We start from the raw sequence: 24834 nt of genomic DNA on the forward strand, positions 1-24834 counted from the left end.
GGGATGCAAACAATTAATCGACTATCGATTAATTGTCGATAAGAATTTAATCGATTAAATTAAATTACTTGCAATTAATCGTTCCTTTTCAATGGGAGTTTTACTGTGAAATGTAAACAAGCAAAGCCGACATAATGTAGCGGATCTCTGTGTAAACGTGTGCAGCGCACTGCAGCACTCAAGGGAGAGAGGGAGAGGAGGTGAAAAGAGACAACAACACCTGTTGTAGCTTTACGGGACTCAGGCTGTACCATCGCTAACACACAAACGACCAGTGAGTAACGAGTCAAAAAGCCGCCGACACGGAGCTGCCTGAGGAGTTGTAATGCAGCCTGAACGCAGCTCAAACCCACGGTGCCTCAGCACGGCGACCAAGCTTTGATAAACACACCGGATCCGCGCTGGTTAGCCGGTCGCTACCGGAGCTTAATTTAAAAAAAAAAAGAAAAAGAAAAAGAAAGCGCTCGTTGCGGAGCCGCGGAGAACAGCGCGTGTGTCCACGCTGTGTTGGTTTATGTAACTTGAGGGGACAAATGAACCACATATTTATTGTCATGCATTGCTGACCTGGGCATTGTTTCTCATTAAATTAGAAAACCCTTTCCTATCATTCCCCTTTTCCGTGCATGGTTGAAGGAGACTGGCTCGCATCCACACTCCACTCCCTCCTGCGCCGACATGTCACCTTAAGTCACATAAACCAGTACGGGTGTGTGGACACAACCACCTATATTGTTGTCAGCGCCTCATCACCGCTGGTGTTTAAAAGGCTCCGTTCTTTCTGCAGTCAGGTTAAAGCGCACATCCGCCGTGTTGGTAAACAAATAGTCCCTCTGTATCAACGGAGGAAACCGTGCTTGAGCAGCTTGGGTTGGAGGTGGTGTGAGTGCGGGCCAGCTGGCCAGCGGGGGGGGGCATTAGAGCTTCAGCGCGGTACAGAACAACTGGCCCTAGTGTGAGTGCGCCCTTATCTGTGGCCGCTGCAGCGCCACACGGGCTTTGCCTTTCAGCAATCAAGCGCTGTTTTTGTCAATGTTAAAAACAATAACAGCAACAACTGTCGGCAGCTGAGATCGCTGTGCCGTCACCATAGAAACGCAAGACGCATTACGGCTCATTAGCAAAATACCTTTCAATGGAAACACCCGCAAATGGCAATTGCACTTTTTCGAAGTTTCAGAAATATCGCTTTTATTTTGCAAAAATCTGTAATGGAAACGCAGCGGTGTCTCTCATCTCATCTCATTATGATAGGACTTCAACCTCAGAGCTCTATGTCCCAATAACGTGCTACTTAAACATTTTCATTGTGCTGTGCTCTTAAAATAAACTAACAAATACTAGTGTAAGTCCATAAGGAATGTTGATCTTAAATTTTCCCCTTAAATTTAGGTTCTCAGGAAAATCGCCGCTTATCAATTAATCGATCATCGATCGATAAGGTCTATCAACTATCGATTAATGAATTACTCGATAATTTGCATCCCTAACAGATGTTAATGCCAGATCTGAATTGGACCACAGGGTCAGTTAAAAACAATTAAATGTTATTCTGGTGTCCATGGATGTATTCTCTGGAGCTTGAGTTATGAGTGAAATAGTTCCCAATGAAAATAATGTAAATATGAATAATGTATAACTATGAACATCTTTAAATTTGTTTCAGCATGAGAACATAAATAACTGTGAATATGTATGAGCATGTTCATTTATGTATGCTTTAAAACCTTTTAAAATTTCTGTTCAACCATTCAACTCACTGTATTGAAAATTTGGCTTTGCAGTCACATTATTTTGAATCTCAGGAAAAATTTTAACAGACAGAATCACGAAAACTTCATTTGTCCTTTTGCTCACCCTAAGCAGGAACATAAAAATAGACATAAGTAATAATATTATATAGTATAGTAAGTATAATCTTTTTTATTGTAATGCTTTAATTAAGTGAAAGAATAACAGGTTTTAATTGTATTTGCTTTACTTTTTAATCTAACATCAGAGCCTTGTACAGTGTCATAGAAAATATAAATTAAAAACTTTGACAAACTTTCACTAAAAAATTACCAGGACAAAAACTGTATGCTCGCACTGTAAACCCAAGTTCATCTCTATGAGCAGACGTGCACTGTGCCTAGTCTAATTTCACAACAACATAAATTATTGATAACCCACCATGAAAAAGTGAACACATGATATAATTAACTTGGGCCGAGGGTATTTCATCTCATCCTGCAAATGCCCCTGGAGTATACCAACCACAAAAAAAAAGTTTGCTCAATAACGGTCTACTCATCCCAAATTTACGCTCTGGATCAAAACAACATGAATCATTGCAGACTTTTATTCTTTAAAGCAAGAGTTAAAACAAGCTCTGGATTCAAGCAAAAAGCCTCCTTTGGGTCAGCAAGGCTGTAATGGCTGACAGCCCAAAACTCTTTCTTTATATAAAGATCATACATTTTTCATCACAGAAGTGCTTTGAACCCAAGTGTGGGGGATCATTTCAATGGACTTCTAAAGGGTCTTGGCGTCACCAGAGAGTGGCACACTGGTGATTTGGGTTTCCCTGAGCAAGTTGCGTTGGAAACCCTGCGCTGACACAAATTTAAACAGGAAAAAAAACAAATGCACAGATCAATGAAGAAAGGCAGAAGACACCAGATGCAGTGGTGCCATGACGGCTGCAGTCACACATTTGAGAAGAAAACTGATATTCCTAATTTTTATTTCATATTCTGGTCCTTCCTCCCGACCCCAGTGGGAAATCATCACTTCCAGCCTCCTAAATATGCATGTGATTAATTACGCATCTTGTTATCCACGGCTAATCTGCATAGGACTCTCATGTATAAAAGTCCCTCTCATTACCATTCATAAGACCATCTCACAGGTGTACCGAGTAAATATACAACACCCTGCACCTGACCAAAAAATACGCACAAAAATAAAAACAAAAAAAAAGTTAATTTTCAGGACTGTAGACACACACACACACACACAGTCACACATTCAAACAGGCCTACAGACATGTTTAAACAAGTACAGACACAACCGTGCTTGCTCAAGTGTAAAGACTCCCAGAAACGTACACGTGTACATAGAGACACTTCGAGTGGACACCCACTAGGAAGCAGACACATTATGCAACCCCACTGACAGAAGGTCCAGGTTTCCCTCATATAGGTGACAGTTCGGTCTGTGCCAACTCATTAACAACACAGCTGGCCATGAGGCTTGGAGAGGGGCAAGAACACAGGGGTCCTCAGATGGGTGTCTGATTGGATTTTCTCCGTTTGGGAACATAAAAAGCTTGTCGTGGCATGTCTGTGTCTTCAATATATGACATGTATTAAAAATGCAGCCTCATTTGACTGAAGCAAATTAAGCATCTGTACTTTACAGTATCTCGTTATGCAAAATTCAGGAAGTTGTTTGCACTGTGAACTTATGTGTGGGGCGCAGCTCCTGCTTCAGATGTTAAAACCCAGAGCAAAGCTTCAACCTCTGCCACAACATCAAGACTTTCTTCTCTTTCTCTACACAAATAACTTATCTTCAAGCTACTTACCGCCCCCAGTCTCTCAACATGTATCTGGATTATTTTGCGCATTTTCACCAAATTTTCCCCATATTCCATACTTTTTTCTTTTTTTTTGGGTGGGGGAGGGCTATTTTGCCTTTAATTGAGAAGATATTTGAGAGAGACAGGAAAAGGGGAGGTACAGAGAGAGGGAAAGACATGCAGCAATGGGCCACAGGGGGATTTGAACCGGCATATGGGGCGCCTGCACCCAGTGAGCTATATGGCATCCCATTCCATACATTTTTTATCTTAAAGAATTAACTCTTTCGCCCTGTTTCACCCTACTTTCATTCTAATTTGTATATGTTGCTTCTAAAAGTCAAGTATTCTATTGGTTCAACCAACAACTTTTTAAGATAAGTAAAGTTGGGGTCTTTCTGATTTTACTATGGCATCATTTGAAAAAATAGGGACTCACCCAGGTTCCACTTGAGTCCAGTGGTGGTTGTTTGGCAAGGTCCACCTACTGGAATGAGACTGCACCAATGCCCCTCCAGGCCTGTGTTCACTTCCAGTCTGTGGCTGCCCTGCTGACACCACCGAGAGAAAAATGAATAGTATTAGTCTGCACAAATGTGTGTATATGACAGAGTCAACGACAGGTTGAAACAAGGACAGTGGAAAGAATTAAAGAAGAAAATAAACGTGGCGCAAGACTTCTTAAACCTATTCAGCCCCTAAATGAGAAACTTAGCTTCTCCGCCCAGGGAACAAAGCTCATTAAAGTAAATTATTGCGCTTGTCAAAACTGCAACCCCATTTTTAGTTCATACCGACACTTAAAAGGATACATTGCCAATTTGAATTATACTCTCGTGTCTGTCATAGCGAGTCAAAAGATTTTTGCACTGACACTGCGTCAACATCCTAACAAACCAGCTGCTTACACTGGTTGCATTATCATGAAATGCCTCAACTCAAGTCAAGGGCCACTGAATTCTATAATGTATTTTATTAGCACAGAAAGAAAATTATCCATCAGTGATATTTGGGGTGGTTGACAGTGTTACGTCTTTCAGTGGCATCAGATGAAGAAATGTTTTTGAGGTATAATGAAGTCTTTTTTTGAAGTGCCCTCCAGAGAAGATAAACAAGAACAAAATGTCACGGTATCCCTTTTAGAAACTAGGATTGAGAGAAAAAAGGAAGAGCACTACATAGTGTAGGGGCAAGGTAGTGTCAGACTCAACAGGCTGAATAATGACTTCACTCTGAATGCACTGGTTCTAATAAAACCTGAAGCTAGAATGCAAAAAGGTCAAAATAAAGTTTTTCTCATTCACAGTGTACAAAGCCACAAAGAAACACCTCAACACCTCAACAACTCATTATGGCTAATACTACATTTGTAAGGAGGAAGATGTAGGAAAGTGAAAAAATACTTGAAAACGGATAATTATGTATCATCAACACTTAGCAGTACTTGGTACACTCAAGCTGTTGTACACCTGAGCATTAATACAATGACAAAATGCGCTGACAGCTAGGGCTTAGATCAGTCATCTAAAAAGATCACACGGACACCGACAAAGGCTGCACAGTCGGTTAAGAGTTAGAGATCTTCAAGGTGTGACATGTTTAAAGCAGAGTTTTCTTTGCTTGGCTTCTGAGAGCTACGGAGCCAGAGGGAAGTAATGATGGGGAATTCTACGCTTTAGAGCCTTTAGTGTTCAGGAAACATCCCCGAGGTTGTTTTCTATACATAAACACAGTTTCTTTGTGCAAGTCTGTCAGCGCAAGAAGGTGTATGAAGAAGAGTAAATACATGTGCAACTGCACACTAACAAACACACATGCAGACTTGAAGGAGGTGCTGCTTGTAACTGTGCTGAAACTCCGCAATGTTGCTTTAAAATCATCAATATGATCCATATTATCGTCATTCTAATTATAAGAGAAAAATATTTAAACTTCTGTTTGTTACACATTATGTATTTCAGTACAGAACAAACCATCTTAGTTCAGTTCACTTCATGTCTATGTTTCATATTTGAATGCCGCATATAGCTGCTCACTTGCTGCAGCACAAACATACCGCGGGTACCACACTTTATCATTTAAATCAGCTCTTACTTTGACAAGTTTCACTCCTGGAAAGGGCATCAGGTAAACAAGCTTGTAGATTTGACCTAGAGAGTGTGTGCTTATAGAATGATTTATAGTATGGACTTGGCTGACACAGCGCTGTAAATTCTCTGCCATAGGCTTTCTTAAGAGTCTTCAGGGCCCGGGATACTAACATGGGGGAAATGTGGCTCTGCTTGGCCCCTCCGACTGAGTCTCCATAGAGCAAACAGTAAGAGAAAAATACAAACAAAAGAGATGAACTCAGCGCAAGTTTCGCCTTTTCTTTTCATATTCAAACCGAGTAAATTTAGCATCACCTTGGGATCTAGACAGATTAAAACATCTTCTTGTCATGTAGGGACTCTGAATAAACAAGCCTGCAATCCTCTCAGTGTCCCTTTCCATAATTTAATTTAAAAAAAAAACATGAGAATTATGCAATGCTCTGAGCCAGATGTGGAAAAACCAAGTCTTCAACATATTTCCCAAAGATAGAATAATAACACTTGTTCCCCATATGACGCCTCATATGGGAAACAAAAGTTAAAACAAACAGCCACAACCCTGATTAAGTCAGAGCATGTCTAAACAGGGTGTTTGTCTGCATTTCCTGAGAATTACAAGGCTGCCACCATCAAATTTTGTGCCGCTTCTAGCTCTTTAGAAATTAAACAAACATTATTTTCTAACAAGCATTGCACTTGGCGGATTTCTGTCATTTGTAACTGCAATTGTGGTATCACACCAATTCGGTCGCGCTGTATCGCCATCAGCACAGTGGGATACACGTAGGGAAATGTGTGGCTGGAGCTGCAGAAGAAAAGAAGAGCTAAATCTTCTTTTCTCTAACTTTTCTCAAATAACTTTTCCTTAAGACTGTGCGTTTTTTTTTACTACAGGAGTAATAGTGTGTCAGGTGGTGATCGGATATTCTTAGGTGGTTCAAAAAGGCTGAGTACTGTATACATGTTTTTTTTTTGTATTTTGCAACTAAGCATGTCCTGTTTCCTAAAAAGGGTTTTATCACTGTTGAGATGTTGTGAATTTGTCAGGTCTGACAGTAGTGCACAACCACTGGAAGAGGAAGGGCCCGGTGATGAAGAGGATCATAGTCAAAAGACAGCACAGGGAGACAACGTAAGTGTATTTAGGTGAAAAGTGTTTACTGTAAAGCTGACATTTGTGCAACATTAGCATCACTTTTCAGTCATCTTCCCCACAGACGTTCAGGTAACTGGTTTTAAAGCACCTCCCTGGAATAATTACAGTTTTTGTATTTCAGATATTATATCTCAAGGAAGACTTTGGGGCATTGTTTATCTTTCTGATAGTGGCTCAGTGTCACCTGAAAACATAGCATTTCTCAGAGGGCGTATTATAACCTCCTCAAACAAAAGTGAAGACATTGCAAGCAATTCACAAAGGTAACATCTACTTAAATCGGTACATGTTATTGTTCCCCAGATTCACTTGAACTCTTACAACATGTTGCCTGTGAAAAAAGTGTTTGTTTTGATCAGGTGATCAAAACAGTCTCCGTTTGTTTGTTTGTGTGTGCATGTTAGATTGTGTAGAGCATGAACAACTCTGTATGTATTGATTGCATCACCAAATCCCAAAGCGGAGCACATAACAAAATCATGATTGCGTGGAAAACGGGTAATGAGGATGTTTGGCAAAAGTTGTAAACACTTCAATTACAGATGTAACTTGAACAAATAGCACTGGGCTTTTCGAAGGTTGCGTTCACCTTCATGTACAGGCGTCTGCGTTCATCAGTTGCTGGCGAACTGGAGCCGCGTTGACAAACGAGCTTAATTTACCCTCAGTGAAGTAAGATTAATTGGAGGTGTCGAGGTATGAAGCAGCAAATGACAATGCGTCTTTGGAATAATGACAAGAAGTGGGGAGGGAGTGCATGAGAAAGAAGTTAACACGCTTAACATTTTACAAGATGTCATCAGGAGGTGTGACAGTTAGCTGTTTGTCCTGAAGATCCCAGAAATAAACAACACAGAGGGAAAAAAAGAAGGTTAAAAAAGAGAAGTGTGTGTCCCAATTGGCGGCTACCCAGCCCACTTGTAAATTCAATCAACTGAGGAGCATGAGAAAGTGGCTGGCACTGAGGAAAAACAATTTGGGAGCATCAAAAGAGACTCTCTCACTCATGCACAACAGCAAATTGGGGCACCATAAGAGTGGCAAAGTGTGTGTGGTGTATGTGTGTGCTTGAAGTGATTACTTAACAAAGAAACAAAGTGTTCAACACTCCAATCAAGGTGGTCGCAGAACAAAGAAAAGAACATTTTTGAGAGTGAACAGAAAACGAAGAGAAGCACTGGAAGAGGGGTGATTAGAGGGTGTGGGAGATGCAGAGGAGCTCAGTGTTGGTGTGCTGAAAACACGCTGTGGGTCTGCCTGTGTATACTGTACATATATAACTTATAGGATAGATATAGCTACAATAAGTCAGGTCCATGCAAAGCAAAATAGTGGGAGCCTGACATTTTTAAAACTCAATGATAAATGCAACAACCAATTTATTCTAAGGCAGAGGTGTTATAACCTCACATTTTAGTTGCATTTCCTACCACCTGGAGAAAATATAGCCAGCTGGCTTTGAAGCTCAAAGGAGACAAAATTAAATGAAAAACAGTGGAGAGAACACAATCCTTGCACAATGGAAATAAAGTGGCCTATATGCATGCATAAGACGACTATGCAAAGTGTGTTTTCAATGCACTCACGGGTCTGAGTAGATATGCCAGGCTGGTTTCCTGTATAACCAACACAGGCAGCTGTGTCATGGACAGAGCGTGGTGGAGTGTCTCAACAGATGCCATGGTCTGGTCAAATCTGCCCGCAAGACCACCCAGAGTTACTATGGCATCCACCTGGAAAGACAAACAAGAGATTGATAAGGCACATAACAGAAAACTACCATGGTTTGATATAATTTGACTTTCTGGCGGGATGCTGCTGAAGTGAAAGAAGAAAAACACTCCTGTCTTCAGCTTATGGTAATGTGAAATGAAAAGAGAAATGAAGAAAGAAAGAAGAAAAGGATATTTTTAAAAAAACTTTGTTTTTCCTTCATTTAAACCCAGAAAGTACACAAACAATTGGCACACAATTATTACTGATTGCCTGATGGTAGCCCTAATTTTAATAACACTTAAGTCCTACATGAGTAAACATTGTGGCTTCATGAATGGGTGATTTGCAAAATAAAAAAATAAGAAAAACAAGACTCATGACTACTTGTTTATACTTGTTTTCACATATGAATTACCATTCAAAATTTGCAAATTAAACTGAAAATTGGACAGCACCTGCACCAACAACTAATCACTTCTTTTCATACATTTTTTTAGTGAAATCTTTTGAGTAGATTCTGAGATGTGCTGTTAGGTAACGGACAAACAAACAAAATAATTTGTTCAATGTGTGCAATGGTTAGAGCAACGTTAAAACATGAGTTTGGTAATAATGTCTATTTCCTGTCAACAATTCCACACTCGGACCAAAACCACTGATGAATTGATCCTACAATAACTATTGTCGGTGCAGCCAAAACCTCAGTGCTCTGAGGTCCACTGACCATAAAAACACATCAATCAGCCACACTATTCTACTGGGTGTCTTCTTCCTTCCTTACTGTCATGAACAAAGGCCCTGTAGTGTATTTTCATCTCACTTAAACTAGGCTACTCACAAGTACAACAATCCATCCCTGAAAACATACAGGAAATGCACAGAGATAACTTTGCCTTTTTTTTTTTTTAACAAAAATGAAAGTGGTTTTACATCTTCATTTGTAACTAATGAACTTGAGTGCCACAGACAGTCTGGGAAATCACTGATAGATGGACAAATTGCTTTGGTGCACAGATGGAGCAGGGGACAGTGGCATATTGTTTTTAATGCTTTCATTCTCTAAAGCACTTTGTGTTATACATCACTGTGTGTGAAAAGTGCTATACAAATAATTCTAACTGATTGATTGAAACACATGGGAATAGTTGAAAGTAAAAAAACATATAGAATATCACCTACCTGTTCATTTTATTTAAAAAAAAAATGTAGTAAGTAAAAAGCACTACAATAAAAGCCATGGACACACAGACCTTAGAGAAAGAAATGCATTGGAGGACAGGTAAACAATGAGGTAGATCAAAAGAACTCAGGCCATTACACTGAGGGTAAACATCTTTCACTTGAAATAAGAGGTGGACAATTTAACAGCAAATCAGGTGAGCTAAGTGGATTACTTAACCTAATACCATTTCCTGCAGCCTCAGAGCTGAAATGGACTTCTTCTTTTTTTAACTTTGAGCCAGCAGTTTACTTAAATATCATATTTACAGCTCTCAGCAGTTATATCCTTATTCAGAGTCTCCAAGCAGTCAAGCACCAGTGCTGACAGCTTTAAAACCCAACAGAGTCTAGAGGGCAGAGGCGGTGTCATAGGCTGACAACTGACAGTCACACCATCATGGAAAATGAACCATATACCATCCGTCACACTCGCTTCACTTCAGTGTTTCCACTTCAGCCATGAAATGTGAATAAATAAATAGAGTATAGAAGTAATTATTCCCTATTACCTTAGCTGATGTTGACCATAATTGCTTGGTCTGTAGCTAAACATCAGGGGAACAGCGGCTAATCTAACTTTCAGAACCCATTACTCTTTCCACTACAGCTGCTGATCAGTCAGATCACATTAGCTAAATCAATTTGCTACAATAACAGATGTGTGACCATTTTTTGTGTGTGTGTGTCTGTGTGTGTGTGTAAATATGTGCATGCATGAGCCCATTTTAAAGCCAAGAACAAGAGGGTCCTGCAGCGTCACTTATCTCTTCACATAACGGGAAATGAATGTAATAACTAACTTCCTGCTGCAGGAGATGAGTAAAGGAAAACTGAGCACTGAGATCGAGGTTACATCAACATCTGGCACACACCCCCATATGCAGAGGCATGACCGAAACTGTAAACAACAACATTTGGTAAATGAACCCCCCTCTGTGAGAGAGAGAAGATTGAAAGACAGTGAGAGAAAGAGATACAGATGCATACAGAGCAGTGCATTCAGTTTTCATTTTCATTCTTTTTTTTTCATCCATGTTTTGCTATGTTGCAGCCATTTGTAAAAACAACAAAATAGGTGCAATCAGATGAATAGAATAGAATAGAATAGAATAGAATAGAATAGAATAGAATAGAATAGAACTTTATTGATCCCCCGAGGGGGAAATTCACGGTGTCACAGCAGCAACAGATACAGATACGGTCAGAATTTAAGAATTCAGACCGTTAGCTATGGCACTCAGGCACCTTCCATTTCTCTTGATCATCTTTGAAATGTGTCCCTGGTTGGAGTCCACCTGTGGTAAATTCAATAGAGTGGATGTGATTTGGAAAGACATATATCTGTCTGAATAAGGTCTGACAGCTGACAATGTATATCAGAGTAAACGCAAAGCCATGAGGTGGAAGGGACTGCCCACAAAGCTCAGGGACAGGGTTGTTGTAGAGGTGCAGACATGAGGAAGGCTACACAAAATGGTAGAAGTTTAGATTAACCAGGACTCTTCCTAGAACTGACCATCTAGCTGAGCTGGGTAAAAGAGATTTACAAGAACCCAATTGTCATTTTGGCTGAGCTCCAGAGACCCTGTGTGTGCTTGGCTCCAATTCTACAGTACATGTCAGGTTAACAGGAAACCAGCCAATGCTCATCAGCTGTCAAATAACTTCCCAGCAGTTACTGTAAGCATGAGGGTGGCAGCATCATGCTATTTTCTTATTTTAGCCCAGGGCTCCAAAAACACGACACGTGATATGAAAAACATGTGAGCTTTTTCTGAATGCACTGTGCCAACCAGAGAGAGGAAACAACAAAACATGAGCTCCGACTACAGCAAATAATCGAAGAATGTGGGAACCAGAAACCAGTAAGCTAAAAGTAAATACAAGTGTGGGAGAAGCTAGATACAGAAAAGCAAAGCAGTAGTAACAACTGTCATAGAATCTCCAGGAGAAAACGACTGAAAAGGACACCGAAAGAGGAACCACCAAAATAAAGATAAGCAAGAGAAAGATTATACAGGACATATCTGAGAGATAAGAACAAACTGAACCTCTATTACATCTATGTACATCTAAAAAAAATAGCTAAATAGCCTAGCCCTAAATATGAAGAATGTGGGGAACACAGCAGTCATTTATCATAGTTGGGAAAAATGGACCCAAAACAACTACACCCAAATGAATGGAGTCTAGATAGTGTTGTGATCCAGTGCTCAGAGAACATGATCAATGAAGCAGGAAGAAAAACAGAGGCAAACTGCTCAGAGACCACCCTGAGACACTCAGAGCAGGCTTAAAAAGGAAAGGTGACAGAGTAGCAAACAGACCTAGGGAGCTTCCCAGGGCTAGCAGCACCATCCACGCTGCTGCCACAGACCGACTTCTCCTGGGACCTGATCCACTATATAAACAGGGCAATCACCTCACAGTGTGCAAAACCAAACAAGGTCAACATCACCCTTCACCCAGCCCAGTCATGGACAGCAGCACACACCACACAGGCCAAGGAGGAGAAGACTGCCATCTGGCACAGCGGAGCCCAGCGGAGCCCAGTCTCGCGGAGCCCAGCTTACCCGAACCCAGCCAGCTAGACCCCAGCCGGCCACGGTTCAACCAACCAGAGTGCGGCTCAACAGACCCCGACCCTCTACAAGTCAGGAAAGTAGTATCGCCAGGCTTCAAGGACGCAGATTTGGAGCAGCATACTATGCATGCAGAAACACAGGCTGACATGATTGAAGCCATGTCACCCCTGGGATGCAGCCGACATTGCACGGGGAGTGGCCAAGAGTTCAGACACTGGAGAGGCCAAGCAGCTGCTACAACTCAACTTTATGCCCGCGCCTTATTTCAGATTGTATTTTTACTTTCTGTATTAAATCATTACTGAGGAGCGCAGACACAGAATACATTTCAAGTATTAAAAGTCAACTGCAACCCACCATCCTTCCAACTACAGTATAGAGAGATATTGCTTCCTTCAAAGAGAAACACATATGTCACAGGTGGAGATCCATAAACAACACACATCATCCGGCTCAAATTTCATAATGATCAGCTTGTATGTGCAGCCTATCCTCTTCCCATTGAGTTACTTATTATAGTGAAAATGTTCATGAAAATCTCCATAAAGAAATCCAGAATTACCAGGCCCAATGTACTGTCCTGTTGATGGGAGATTGAAATGCCAGGATGTGCATCTGACACAGTGGATCCTGCTGACACCAGTCACACCTCTGCACTATCCTCTCCACACCTCATCCCCACTTCTAGCCACAGATACAATCAAGACCACATTGTGAAGAAAATGGGGAAAGAGCTAGTGCATCTCTGTCGCTCCTTAGGTCTGTATATGATTAATGGCAAGATGAAAGGTTTAGGGAGGAGGATGAAAGGCTTTGTGGAAGGTTCACATTTTGGTCATCTCCTGGGATGTGTGTAGTCGCCTGTGCCAGCACTAACATGAGCCCCTGCCTCATCAGTACACACACCCCACCATCAGATCACTGCCAGAAAAGTGTATGCATAAAACAAACCCTACACACACAGTTAATAACATAAACTGTGCCATGTAAATTACCTAAATAAATCATTTCAGAAATGCACTCCTGAAGGTAAAGTTAGACTTAAACATGTTAACCTGCACCTGAAGTCACTCAGCCAATTAACACATTAGCCTACGCTCTTTACAGTTTTAACTTCGAGAAATCAAATATGGATTTCACAAAAATAAATGTTATTATCATAAATCCGGCAGTAAAGCATGGTTTGCTAAAAACAGCTCTGCATCTAAATAGAGAGTGAAAAGGTAATTAAGACATAAAGAAAGGAATCTTACTGCTGACAACAAAGACAGACCTGAGACAAACTCACAAGCTAGAAACGGGAACAAAGACAGACAGGTCCAACAAAATGTTAATATTTGGAAAGATCACATTTCACATAATAATATCAACTGTGAGCGGAAATAACAAAAATTGACAATCCTTGAATGGAAATGGAAAATAAACACAGCCCCCTTGGTTACCTCATTATAATAAAAGAATTAGAAAACAGTATGAAAAACTGTAAGTGAAATCTAAAAAAAAAACACAGCCCTGAACTGAGAGCCCCTCTTCAGTCTCATTCTTCACCCACTTTGCTTCCCTGAGATCTGGAGCTGGAGGTTCTCTCAATACAGTGGAAATAAATTGGACCCTAACAGTTACCATGGCATCTATGAAAGCAGTTTGGGAAAAGGTCTTTACAGAAATGTAATGCTTGGATACTGGTCGTCCTTATGGACCACAATGCATTACTCACTGCATTTACACAATACATACTCTCATTAATCAACCCGCACACAACAAAAACAAGAGGAAAAGTTTCAGCATATTCTATTGATTTAAAAATCTTTTTGACTCTATTTGGCTGGAAGGATAATATTTAAATTGGTGTAAGAGACACATTTAATATATTAGAGGCATTATATGTCAACACAAGTTGACTTTTATAATTAAGTATTGACAGGAAACACAATGCACTTGTGGATGAGTTTAGAATTTACCAATATTGTTCATCAAAAATGTTTTGACAGTGGATTAGTTTGAAATTTTGCAGAGACTAATGGGACAAGGAGCAGCCACAATGAGGTGTTACATGACAACTGCAGGCGACAAACTGCACACCTCAAACTTGTCAGCATTTGTGTACAACATAAAATCAGATCACAGTTGCTCATAGCACAATGGGCAAAGACCAATTATTGCTTGACTTCTTTATTAAAATGACAATAGTTTATTTTCCTGCATGTTTCCTCCAGTTTTTTGCCAAATCAACCAGGGCTGAAATCTGCCTGCCATATTTACACTGAAGGCATAGCAGTATTGGAACCACTGGCTTATCTTTTATAATAAAGGGTTAGTTTAAGTTCAATTGCTAGACCTCCTTTTAAGTGCTTTGGGCCCTGAAAGTCACCATTAATAAGCCCATGACCCATACCTCAGGAAACCAAATATCAATTCAACCCATGACACCAATTTAATTTTGGCTTGAAGTAAGTTTGGTTTGGCAAAGTTAACAAGACCTAAACAAAACAAATACAACGCAATAAACGGAATTAACCAAAGATACCAATCAGGAACATTGAATGAGTAAAACCAAAGCTCAAAACAAACTTCATTTCTGTCTCACCCTAAACCATGAATATAAATGAGCAGAGTCTGTCTTTAGTGTCACAGATACAAAGCAGAACAACACCAACACTAAATACACCCTGAAGAATACACAAAAATAAAAAATCTGAAATCCACTGCATTACACATACAGTATATAACATGACACTACACTATCTGAGAAGGTCTTACAATTCTTTTCAGGCCTGAAGAAAACATAACTGGAGCAGCATGCAAAGTATATGCTGACCAATATTTTCTTTTTAGTCTTAAATCCCATGACAAGACCAAACCCAAAAATACATCAGTCTCCCTCAGAACTTTAAAACCTTAATAGCCTGCTGTGAAAATCTACCCAAAGCTCATTCATTCCTACAACAGATGTAAATCTTCAAGAACGGGTTGAAAAGCCTCAGTTATTCCCGAAAACATCTGGTAACTGTGTAGCCTGTAGAAAGCTTTACTCAAACAGGAACATTTGGAGCCTTAATGAGTGTTTACAGCACTGTGACACTCAATGAAACAGTGTGACTCATTTTGTGTTTTTAATATTTTTTGGTCAACAATGGGAGTCTCAGTATGTTTAACATTCACAGCAAGTCATCAAAACCAGAGGAAAGAACAGCACAGAGAAAAAGAAAGTAAGGAACGCTGAGAGAGAACAAAAAGCAATGAGTAGATAAAACAACAGAAAGCTGCGGGTTGTGTTTCAACCTCCAATGACACACTGGCTTGCCCAATCTACCGCTCCCCATCACTCCACTTCTGTTGTGTCTGTCACACATATAAAACTCTATATAACTGTTTGAATTCTTATTTGTTCCTATGTCTGTTTGCTTAAACCAAAAAAACAAGCTGGCTCAACACATCCGGGCCTTACTGTCTCCTGATTGGCTGAGGGAACCGCAGGAAGCACAGCTGGCTCAGAGATCAACATAAAAACACAGGTCCATTTACTGAGCATGATGAATAGATAACAAGAGAAAGAGAGAGAGAGGGGAAAATGAAAAAAACAAAACAGTGGAGCAGCTTATGTCTGCCTGCAACAGTGAAGCAAGGAGAGAAACTAACTAGGACAGAGCTGTGAGAAGACAAACGGGCTACATTCACACCACACAACGGGGGGCAAAAAAGCACGCACACATTTCAACAAGTAGATACACAAACAGGTAGTGTAAGCACACAAACAAAGTAGTCTACTGCAAACACATGCACGTTTTGGACAAACACAGTAACACTTTTCGGTACACACACAATGAGACATAGGCAAATGCAAATATACTGTATATACACAGACAAACACATACTCATCCACCCACCATAATCCTCTGATACCATTCTTTGGGATTTCACCCAATTCAATACAAGATAAATTCTCCAAATCGAGCGCTACGCTGTGTAGAGGAAAACATTCAGGGGCTAATATGTTGAATCTTAAACAGCCCGAACAGGAGCAAAATACTTAGCAATCTGCAAATCACCCTGGTATTATTTCATCTGTGAATGTAATTCATTTGAACAGGCTAAGTGGATGGAAATTACTAAAGGTGAGGAAAAGCGACAAATGACATGGCATGATGTAAAATCATTAGAAAGGTTGTGCTTTTATAAAACCGATGCCTATGCACAGTCAGGGAAGAAAAGTTCAAGAAAGAGTCATAGCTGAAGAAGAAAGAGAAAAAAATCCTGGCAAACAAACAAACAAACAAACAAAAAAACAAAAAAAAAGTCAGAAAAGATGGGCAACACTTATAGGGCGTCAAAAAACTGATTGCCAGGCTCCAATCTCTTGAAGCCAGATAGATGGACAAACATTCAGTGCCAGTTCAAAGGCAGAGTAAATATTAGCCTGGCTGAGAACAGAAAAGAAAGAAAAGAAAAGAAAAGCCCATGGAAGGAAAGGACGAAACTTTATCTTTTCTCTGGTACCAAAAAAACAGAGTGACAAGTGAGGCAACATGCATGCATAGCAGCTGAAGTGTGTGTTTGTGTGTCTGTAAGCGTCTCCTCTGTGGTCTTTCATCAGCTTAGAGATGTGAAGTGATTAGGGCACTCTGCGGTGAGTGGAGCAACACTCGGCATGCTCCTTAAAAATTCTAATAAAGCAAAACTAGAAAAATAAAGAGAGAGGGGAAGGAGACAGACAAACATCATTTCCCCTGGCACTGCTCATCTTAAGATGATCATTGTTCAAACTCTTGAAAATTGAAAATGTCCTCTTTTTTTGTTTATTGTATTACACGCTTTTCCCCTCCGGTGATGTATATTCTGTGCTATTTAGCTGACATTTTTAGAGTCACAGTGGAAATTTAGTCAATCTCCGTGTTGGATCAGTGTGCGCCCGGGCCTGGCTCTGCAGCAGCTGGCTGGGCACGGGGCTTCAATCTGGCTGGCAGATCTTTGCAAAGACCAGGACGTGAAGACAGCAACGAAACGCAGCATTTATTTATTTTATTCTTTTTTTTCTGAACAGGCAAATCACAATTACACGTGTATTCAGTGTGTAGGTGTAACTGTGGCTAATGTTATTCCTGTGATACTTTTTAACAGTCATTTCCTCAGGCGGTGTTGGGCGAGAGCACGGATGTTCTTCTCTTAAAGCGCATTGTTTCATATGCATACACCCACACACAATTACACCTGGGATCTACCCGCAGTCGACCACAGTCCAACGCTATTGACCTATGAGCAACTCATCTTAAGTACCTGCGGACTGAATGCCTTGCTTAAGGGCAATAAACTCTCAGAGACTCAGGGGGAGGAGAGTTTTACTTATTCATTTTTACCCAAAGCTACGAACACTGCTATTTATTCTAATGATATCTGTTACAACAATGTTTTAAAAACAATTTTTTACACAGTGATAGTCAACATTTTTGGAAATAAAAAATTACTTTCTCACTGAGAGTTACATAAAATGATAGATTCCATATTCATATCTGTACATTGTACATAAAGCTGAAGCCAGAAGGGAAGAGGTTTAGCTTAGCTTAGCATAAAGCTTGTAAACAAGGGAAACCATTAGCGCTGCTCCATCAGGTCAAACAAAATCGGCCTACCAGTACCTCTAAAGCTCAGTAATTAACACACTATATTTTGTTGGTTTAATCTACACAAAAACAACACGTTGTGCCTTTATGGGCGTTATATGGCACATTAGGAAGTCACTGTTCCCAGCACATAAACCCACACACGCCTGTAAAACCAAAACTTTTGTTGCCTTTGAGTTTTTGTTGGAAACTTAAACTACACTTAAAAAGTAGTGAGTGGGCAGATTTTGTCACCCTTGGACAAAGGCTCGTCAAATGTATGGACAGATGTTCCAGTGTCTAACAGCTAATTTAGAAAATGTGATCATTCAAAATCGAAAAGAATAAACCCATCAGAGTATGTCTGGTGTGCGGGGGTGTTTACCTGTAACTGTCGTCTCTGTATCTCCTCCAGCATGATGGCAAGACACTTAGTGAAGTCTGTGAGATCCTGGTCGGCCGTTTCTATCAGCTTGCACCCCTGTGTGCGTATAGAAAATTGGTAACACACATGCACAGATAACAAAACACAATCAGACAGATGTATATATACACAGATAGCGAAACAAAAACATCGGCAGAGATAAGGGATGGGGGGATAACAGAGTACAGGAAAACAGAGGGGGAGAAAGAGAGATGGTGGTGGTGGTATAAATCAGTGTTTTAGTGTTGTCTGGCTGTCTGCGGGCTGTGTTGCTGAATAATGTAGAGGTTCCAGTCAGTGGCCCTAAACTACAGCATCCAGGTAAACAACCAAGCTCTGGCTTTCTCTCAGGCTTTCTCCCCCTCGATCCTTTTCTCTCTCCACACACTGTCACTTTCCGTCTAAAACACACCAGCTTCCCTGTTTCATTCTCTCTCTCTCTCTCTCTCACACACACACAGTAACAGTATAGTCAGTTCACACAAACTCGTTCTCTGTGCTCTGTTTGATCCCATCCATCCTCCCCCTCCCCTCCCCTCCTTCCCCTCTCTCTATTTCTGCCTCCCCTTGTCTCTCTCTCTCCCTTGCGGATGCTTTTCTGTTCTCTCCTTTCCATTTATGCAGAATTATTCACCGTTTCCAACAAATCTCTGAAGGAACGCCTAAAACTTTCCTATTGTTCTGCTCCTAAAGCATTACAACAACAGCGTGTTCCTTCTCATGGAAAACGGTATGCCTCTTTCTTTTTTTTCAGGAAACCTGTGATATTTGTCAAAAGGGACTAATGTTACAGGCAGTTAAAAAGATGGGGGATAGGATGAGAGGAAAAAAGAACGTTTTACAGCTGAAGGCAACACATCTGTGTGAACATGTGGATGTGTGATCACGCCTGTGTGCATGGTAAAGTACTGGACAGGAATTTCAAACTGTAAATGATGTACAGTATAATGACGATCACGGCAAAAACATCACACAGGCATTGCGCTGTCCTTCCTCTAGTGTGTGTGTTTATGTGACACCTTACCCTGTATTTATTATTTACTGAACTGAGGTTCACCTCTATTCAATGGTTCTGGTTTGACATTTTGCTTGTTATAAACAATGGAAAGTCCACTTGATAGAAGAAGTTGCATTTTATTTTAATGACCTGGGAGAGTTTAGTCGTGAGCAATTCTCCTGCACAGCTACGGGCACAGGGAGCCTGGACTATGATGTTTTCACAAGTCTCTGCCTAGCCCTGGCTTCTACCTTCTACCTGTGTGTGTGTATATTATGTATATGCAGCCTACTGTTACTGCATGACATGAATGTAAAAATGTCTTTTTGCACAAAGCGTTCCATATTTTCTGTAACAGCCACCCAAATAGATGCCAAATAGATGGTGGGGCAGACCTTTTGTCGCATCCATACAGACTCTAACAATTGCAGATTATAGAATATATTTTGAATGAAATGAAAAGACACAATGCGCATGAAAAACAAATTGTATCAAGTTTTTCTAAGCCCAGTAAAATGGGACTCTCTGACCTCCTCCTGCTGTGCGTTTTGATGCCTGGGCGTAAATGCGGAGCTGAAGCCATGTCAGACTGCAAACTCCTGCACCCACTTTGATGATTCAGTCTTACTGCTGTGGAACTCCTGGAGAGTCTTGAGCACAAGAGCCTTTTTAACCCCAGTCAGCTTTGAATAGTCACTTTATCCACTTAGTGTTAGTGTGGTAGGCAGCGTGATCTCAGCTTTGCTTTGTTGCTGAAGGTTTAGTGTGCTGAATGGACTGACACAATCAATGGTCATTCTGGGAGAGCGTGTCTTTTCCAGGTTCAGATATATTCACCTAACAACATTAAAATTAACCATCTGGAGTGGACACAAGCGCTCAAATGAATAAATTATAATAAGGAAAAAAAACACTTAAATGTCCAGTATGTACACTGTGATGAAAATATCTGTATGCATGTTGTATGTTTCAAGAACTTATCTTCTGCAGCCTACTATTTGTCACTTTTAAATTACATTTACCTAATAAATTGTCTTTGCGTGTGTGTGAGAAGGTGTGTGCGAGTGCATCTCTGCGGGCACCTGTAGGTCTGGGAGTGTGTGCAAGTGGTGCCTCCACTCACCTTGGCTGCATAGAAAGCTTTGACCTCGCCAGTAATGGAATCAAAATCCCCGCTGATATAGTCAGGGAGAAAGCTGTATGTAAGGATAGAAAGCGAGGGTGAGTGACAGAGGGAGAGGGTTAAGATTGCAAGAAAGACAGAGAGCATGAGGCAGAGATAGAGGAGAGAAGGAGAAAGAGAGAGAGAGAGGACATCGGGGCATATGTCAGCTCTTTGATCTGTGCGGCGAGGGAGAGGAGTGACGCCGCCAGGGGAGGACGACGAGACATGGAGACTGACAGGGTGATTTTCTGTGGCACCCTGTCCTATAGGCATGCATGTGCACACACACACACGGCTGACAGGGGGGAGATAGATTGATGGGATAGCATACACAACCCTACATGTCAGCACACACAAGCAAATCTAATAGTCTGCTATATACTGTACATTGATATAAAGTCAAACACACAAACATAAGCACTGAAAGTAATGACAGGACTGGGGGTAAATTGCCCCTAAGTCACTCAAACAAAGATAGAGTAACGGAAAAATCTCTCTCTTTCTCTCACATACACACACAGGCACGCACACACATACACACACACATAAACAAACAGAGCATGAAGTACCCGGTGTTCATCAGATATTGACCTGTTCTATTCTGCTGAGAGATTCGATTCTCCACTAGAGCCGAGTATCCGTTTGATTACTGCAGGTCGCAGTGCAATTTGATGTTTTGATGCGTATGCTAAATAAAGCACTGTAATAGTTGAAACGAGGTAATAAAATTCATATACATATTTTGGGAATCTGTTCATTCGAGTGGAGAAATGTTTAGAAGCAGCACGCTACAAATATGAAAAGCAAGTCACTATTCATACGTCACTGGCAAATGAGTTCCAATAGTACAGAGGACTGAGGGCAATTTCATTTTTTAGGAGATTGCTAATAAAAAAAAACATGTTTTCTAACAGAAAGTAGCAGGTGAGTTAATGGTACACACATTTTATATCCTGTGCATCCAGCTTATTATGATTTTATTGCACACACAGTATTTCAGGTAAAAGACAGAGATAAGGAAAATGGAGAAAATACATTGAATTCTGATTATGTCCCACAGCTCCACTATATAAATAATAAGAACAATTAATAAACACTAATCTGTCAAACTTTATTTTGCAAACCAATTTCCACATTATTTTTGAAATGATGAAAACAGAAACTAATCTTCCTGTTAATTAGTGTACCACATATATGTACTCAGGATTTTTCACTTAGTATGCATGGAATTAGTTCACATTACCATTCATGTTTACAGTGTTGGTGAATGCAAATGAGCACAGACTGCTGCTGCCAATTCGAAGTTTGAAAGCTCACAGTTTTGCTTAAGAAAGTAAAACCACTGCTGACAAATGAATGAGTGGCTCTATTGAGGATGCATTTAACTAGTTATGGGAATGGGAATGGGGGTTAAATCTAAATGCGATTTATTGTCATAAACTTAAGTCATTTAGTCCTTCTTTCCCGTGGTATGTGACTCCCATAACCAACAATTAACTCCCAAAAAAAAAGAAGAATAAAACAATACAGAGCATAATTTGTTAACAAAATAAACCTTGGCAGAAATACCATGTTAACACATTCAATTAAGAGGATTAAGACTGGAAATTAAAACTGGGCAGGTGGTTTGGGAATATATTTACAAGCAGGCTTTGCATTCTGAAAACAAATTTCCCTGTGCATTTCTTTTATCCAAGTACAGCTGTGTTCTGAGACAACCTGCATCCTCAAGGTGTAGGAATTAAGAAGGTCTGTTGCAAGATATCAGTAAAAAAACAGCCCAAAATCTACCAGCCACTACTGAGCAGAACATTCCTGTCAGGGAGAGTCAGATAGCTCTCTGTTTGTTCCATTTGTTGTGTACGTGTGTCTGTGTGTTTATGTGTTTATGTGTAAGGAGCAGAACCACGCAGGGATGCAGTTGCTGCTATCTAGAGGCATTAACAGGTCTGACATTACGATTTCATGGTTGGTTGGGTAGTGTGTTTGTGTGCGTTTGTTTGTGTGCGTGCACCCCAGCAAGAGGCGAGAGCAATGTTCCGGTCGGTTGAGGAAAGAGATACAGAAGGATTATTCCCTCCCTCCCACCCTCCTCAGCATTCACACCAACAAGATACAGCGAGACAAACAGAGCAGCAATTGTATGCAATCTGTCGCCAAATACAGTGCGGTCCAAAAGTCAGAGACCACCTTCCCATCCAAGTGAATAGTTAAGTGGTCTTGGACTTTTGGACCTCCGGCAAACACACACAAACACACAAACCTATCCCCAAAAAAAACTTTCCTTGTCCACATACACATTTACAGCCACACACAATCTGCACAAACACCTCCAAGCACGCTTTCCACCTTCTTATAATAAAAAGGACACCACAATTGCATCTCCATTCAGAAATAACCTTCATGTGACAGATGGGACGAGACGTGACACTGGGCCCCATCAGGGTTTTACACACAGGCGCACACACATCCCTTTGTGACCCGAGCGCACGACTCCATCGGCCGATCGTAATTGACCAGGCGAGATCCTAAATTCTGTATTTGTGTCTGTGCGAGTTCTGTTTGTGTGTGTGTTGTGTGTCTGACAGTCTTCACTTCCACATTAATATTAACTGACACTTTAATTTGGACGGGAAATAGAGCATTTTACCGCCAGTTTGTCTGAGTGCCGGGTGGCGGGGGTGGCTGTGTGACCTTTGCCTGTGTTTGGGTGTGTGTGTGTGTGTTCAGCTGTCTTTGCGTCTATATCTCCCTCACTTTCTACACTCTCTTTTTTTTCTCCTCTGCCTGCCAGCCCACACTTCCCCTTCCCATGTTGCTTTCTCCGTTACACTCTCCTCCAATCTCATCTCATTTCTGCTCTTACTGCTTCTGCTTACTTTTTGTGTAATTAAGCCAGCTTCCTGCTTGCTAACCACTTAATTAAAAGAAAGAAAAAAAAAACTTTTCTTCCCCATCCCATTCTTACGCATCTTTCGTTTCTATTTCCGTCTCTGTGTCCTTCAAACTCAGCACGACAACATCCATCCATATGACCACTTAATTACAACAAACTGTTGTTTATATTCTGTCCCTCTCTCGTATCCTTCATCATCTCCTGAATCACAGCACAATGAACACTCTTCTCCTTTTCCTCATCACTTACAAAGATGCAGCCCTGATTGCCACTCTCACCCCTCCCATCTCCCAATCAGAGGAGGATAGCCAGTGGAGGGGTGGAGGAATTGCTTTGCATGACAACAGTAATGACCCATATACATAAACATGCCAAGCAAAGCACTTAGACATGTTCAGCTCTCTGAGTCATAAGTCATTATAAGAACTGCATGCACAGTGACAAGCTCACATTAAGTGTTTTTTTTAAACGATCTAGGAACCTTTGTTTGTGCACATGCTACAGAATAATGGCTGATCTATGAGCCTGTCCTCATTAGCAGATCATCCAAACGCAACATCCTGTGGTTCCGGTAGTTTTTCCCCACAAGTGGAAGACTGACTTGTAGTGGGTGGCTGATGTGCATACAGAGACTCATGCAGTTTAGGAGGACGGGGGAGTGAGCCAGGTTATTTTCTGTAGCTACAATTTACAAATGTCCCTTAAAGACCTCAAATGCAGACTATTAGTTATGATAACTACTGTAGAAGCAATGACTCACTAGAAAAGATCTGGTCAAAAGATTTGCTCTTCAACTCATTCAGTGTTTGACCAGAGCTCCGTCTGCAGAGTTCTGCTAAGTGAACATGTAGTGTGTATTCCTTACTCCTGTTCATGGTGTGTGGCCAAAAATGCATTGATTTGAGAATAATAAAATCTAGTGTTCTAACGTTAAGTGGAAACTGAGAGATTTGATTATGTACCCAGGTGCCCCACCGAGGCACATACAGTACTTGTAAAACACTGTCATCATGTGAATTGTGAATGTGATTTCTCTTAGCAAATCCTCTTGGGGAGGAAGGTTGTAGAGTCTTGTCTGACTAAGGAAATAATCATATGAATGAATCCTACTGTAATATTATCTCTTCGATATGAAGACATCTAGATGTACGTTGCAGCCGTGAGTTGTATGACAATGTGGTTTACACGTGTCTGGTTCCATAATAAAGCAGTACTGCAAAGGTAGGCATGAAAAGTCCCACTGCAACAAAGACTCTAATTAGCAAAACCTCAATGCACAAGTCTGGGCTTGCTTGCAGATGTGTCTTTAAAATGCGTACGTGCATCTGTGGAAAAAGAAAAACACTTGGCTTCCCATGACTGGCTGCATAATTATGAAAAGCATGTACAGTATGTGTGTGCCTTTGGATCACAGATTTCTTT

General features: G+C 40.8%; 1 protein-coding gene across 4 annotated transcripts in view; it reads right to left on the reverse strand.

The window, feature by feature from the left end:
* Positions 1–24834, reverse strand: part of tpk1 (thiamin pyrophosphokinase 1) — a 65634-nt gene that overhangs the window by 17504 nt on the left and 23296 nt on the right. For 3 of the 4 annotated variants that reach the window (XM_083995591.1, XM_083995590.1, XM_083995592.1), the window contains exons 5-8: positions 20475–20547; positions 18316–18411; positions 8398–8544; positions 4002–4113 (exon numbers count right to left, since the gene is read on the reverse strand). In XM_083995591.1, coding sequence (XP_083851717.1) covers positions 4002–4113; positions 8398–8544; positions 18316–18411; positions 20475–20547 — 428 coding nt within the window. The remainder of the gene's footprint in view (positions 1–4001; positions 4114–8397; positions 8545–18315; positions 18412–20474; positions 20548–24834) is intronic. The other variant, XM_083995593.1, reaches the window with a different exon arrangement.

Source organism: Trachurus trachurus, assembly GCF_905171665.1.
Source record: "Trachurus trachurus genome assembly, chromosome: 20".
In the NCBI taxonomy this organism is placed as follows: domain Eukaryota; kingdom Metazoa; phylum Chordata; class Actinopteri; order Carangiformes; family Carangidae; genus Trachurus; species Trachurus trachurus.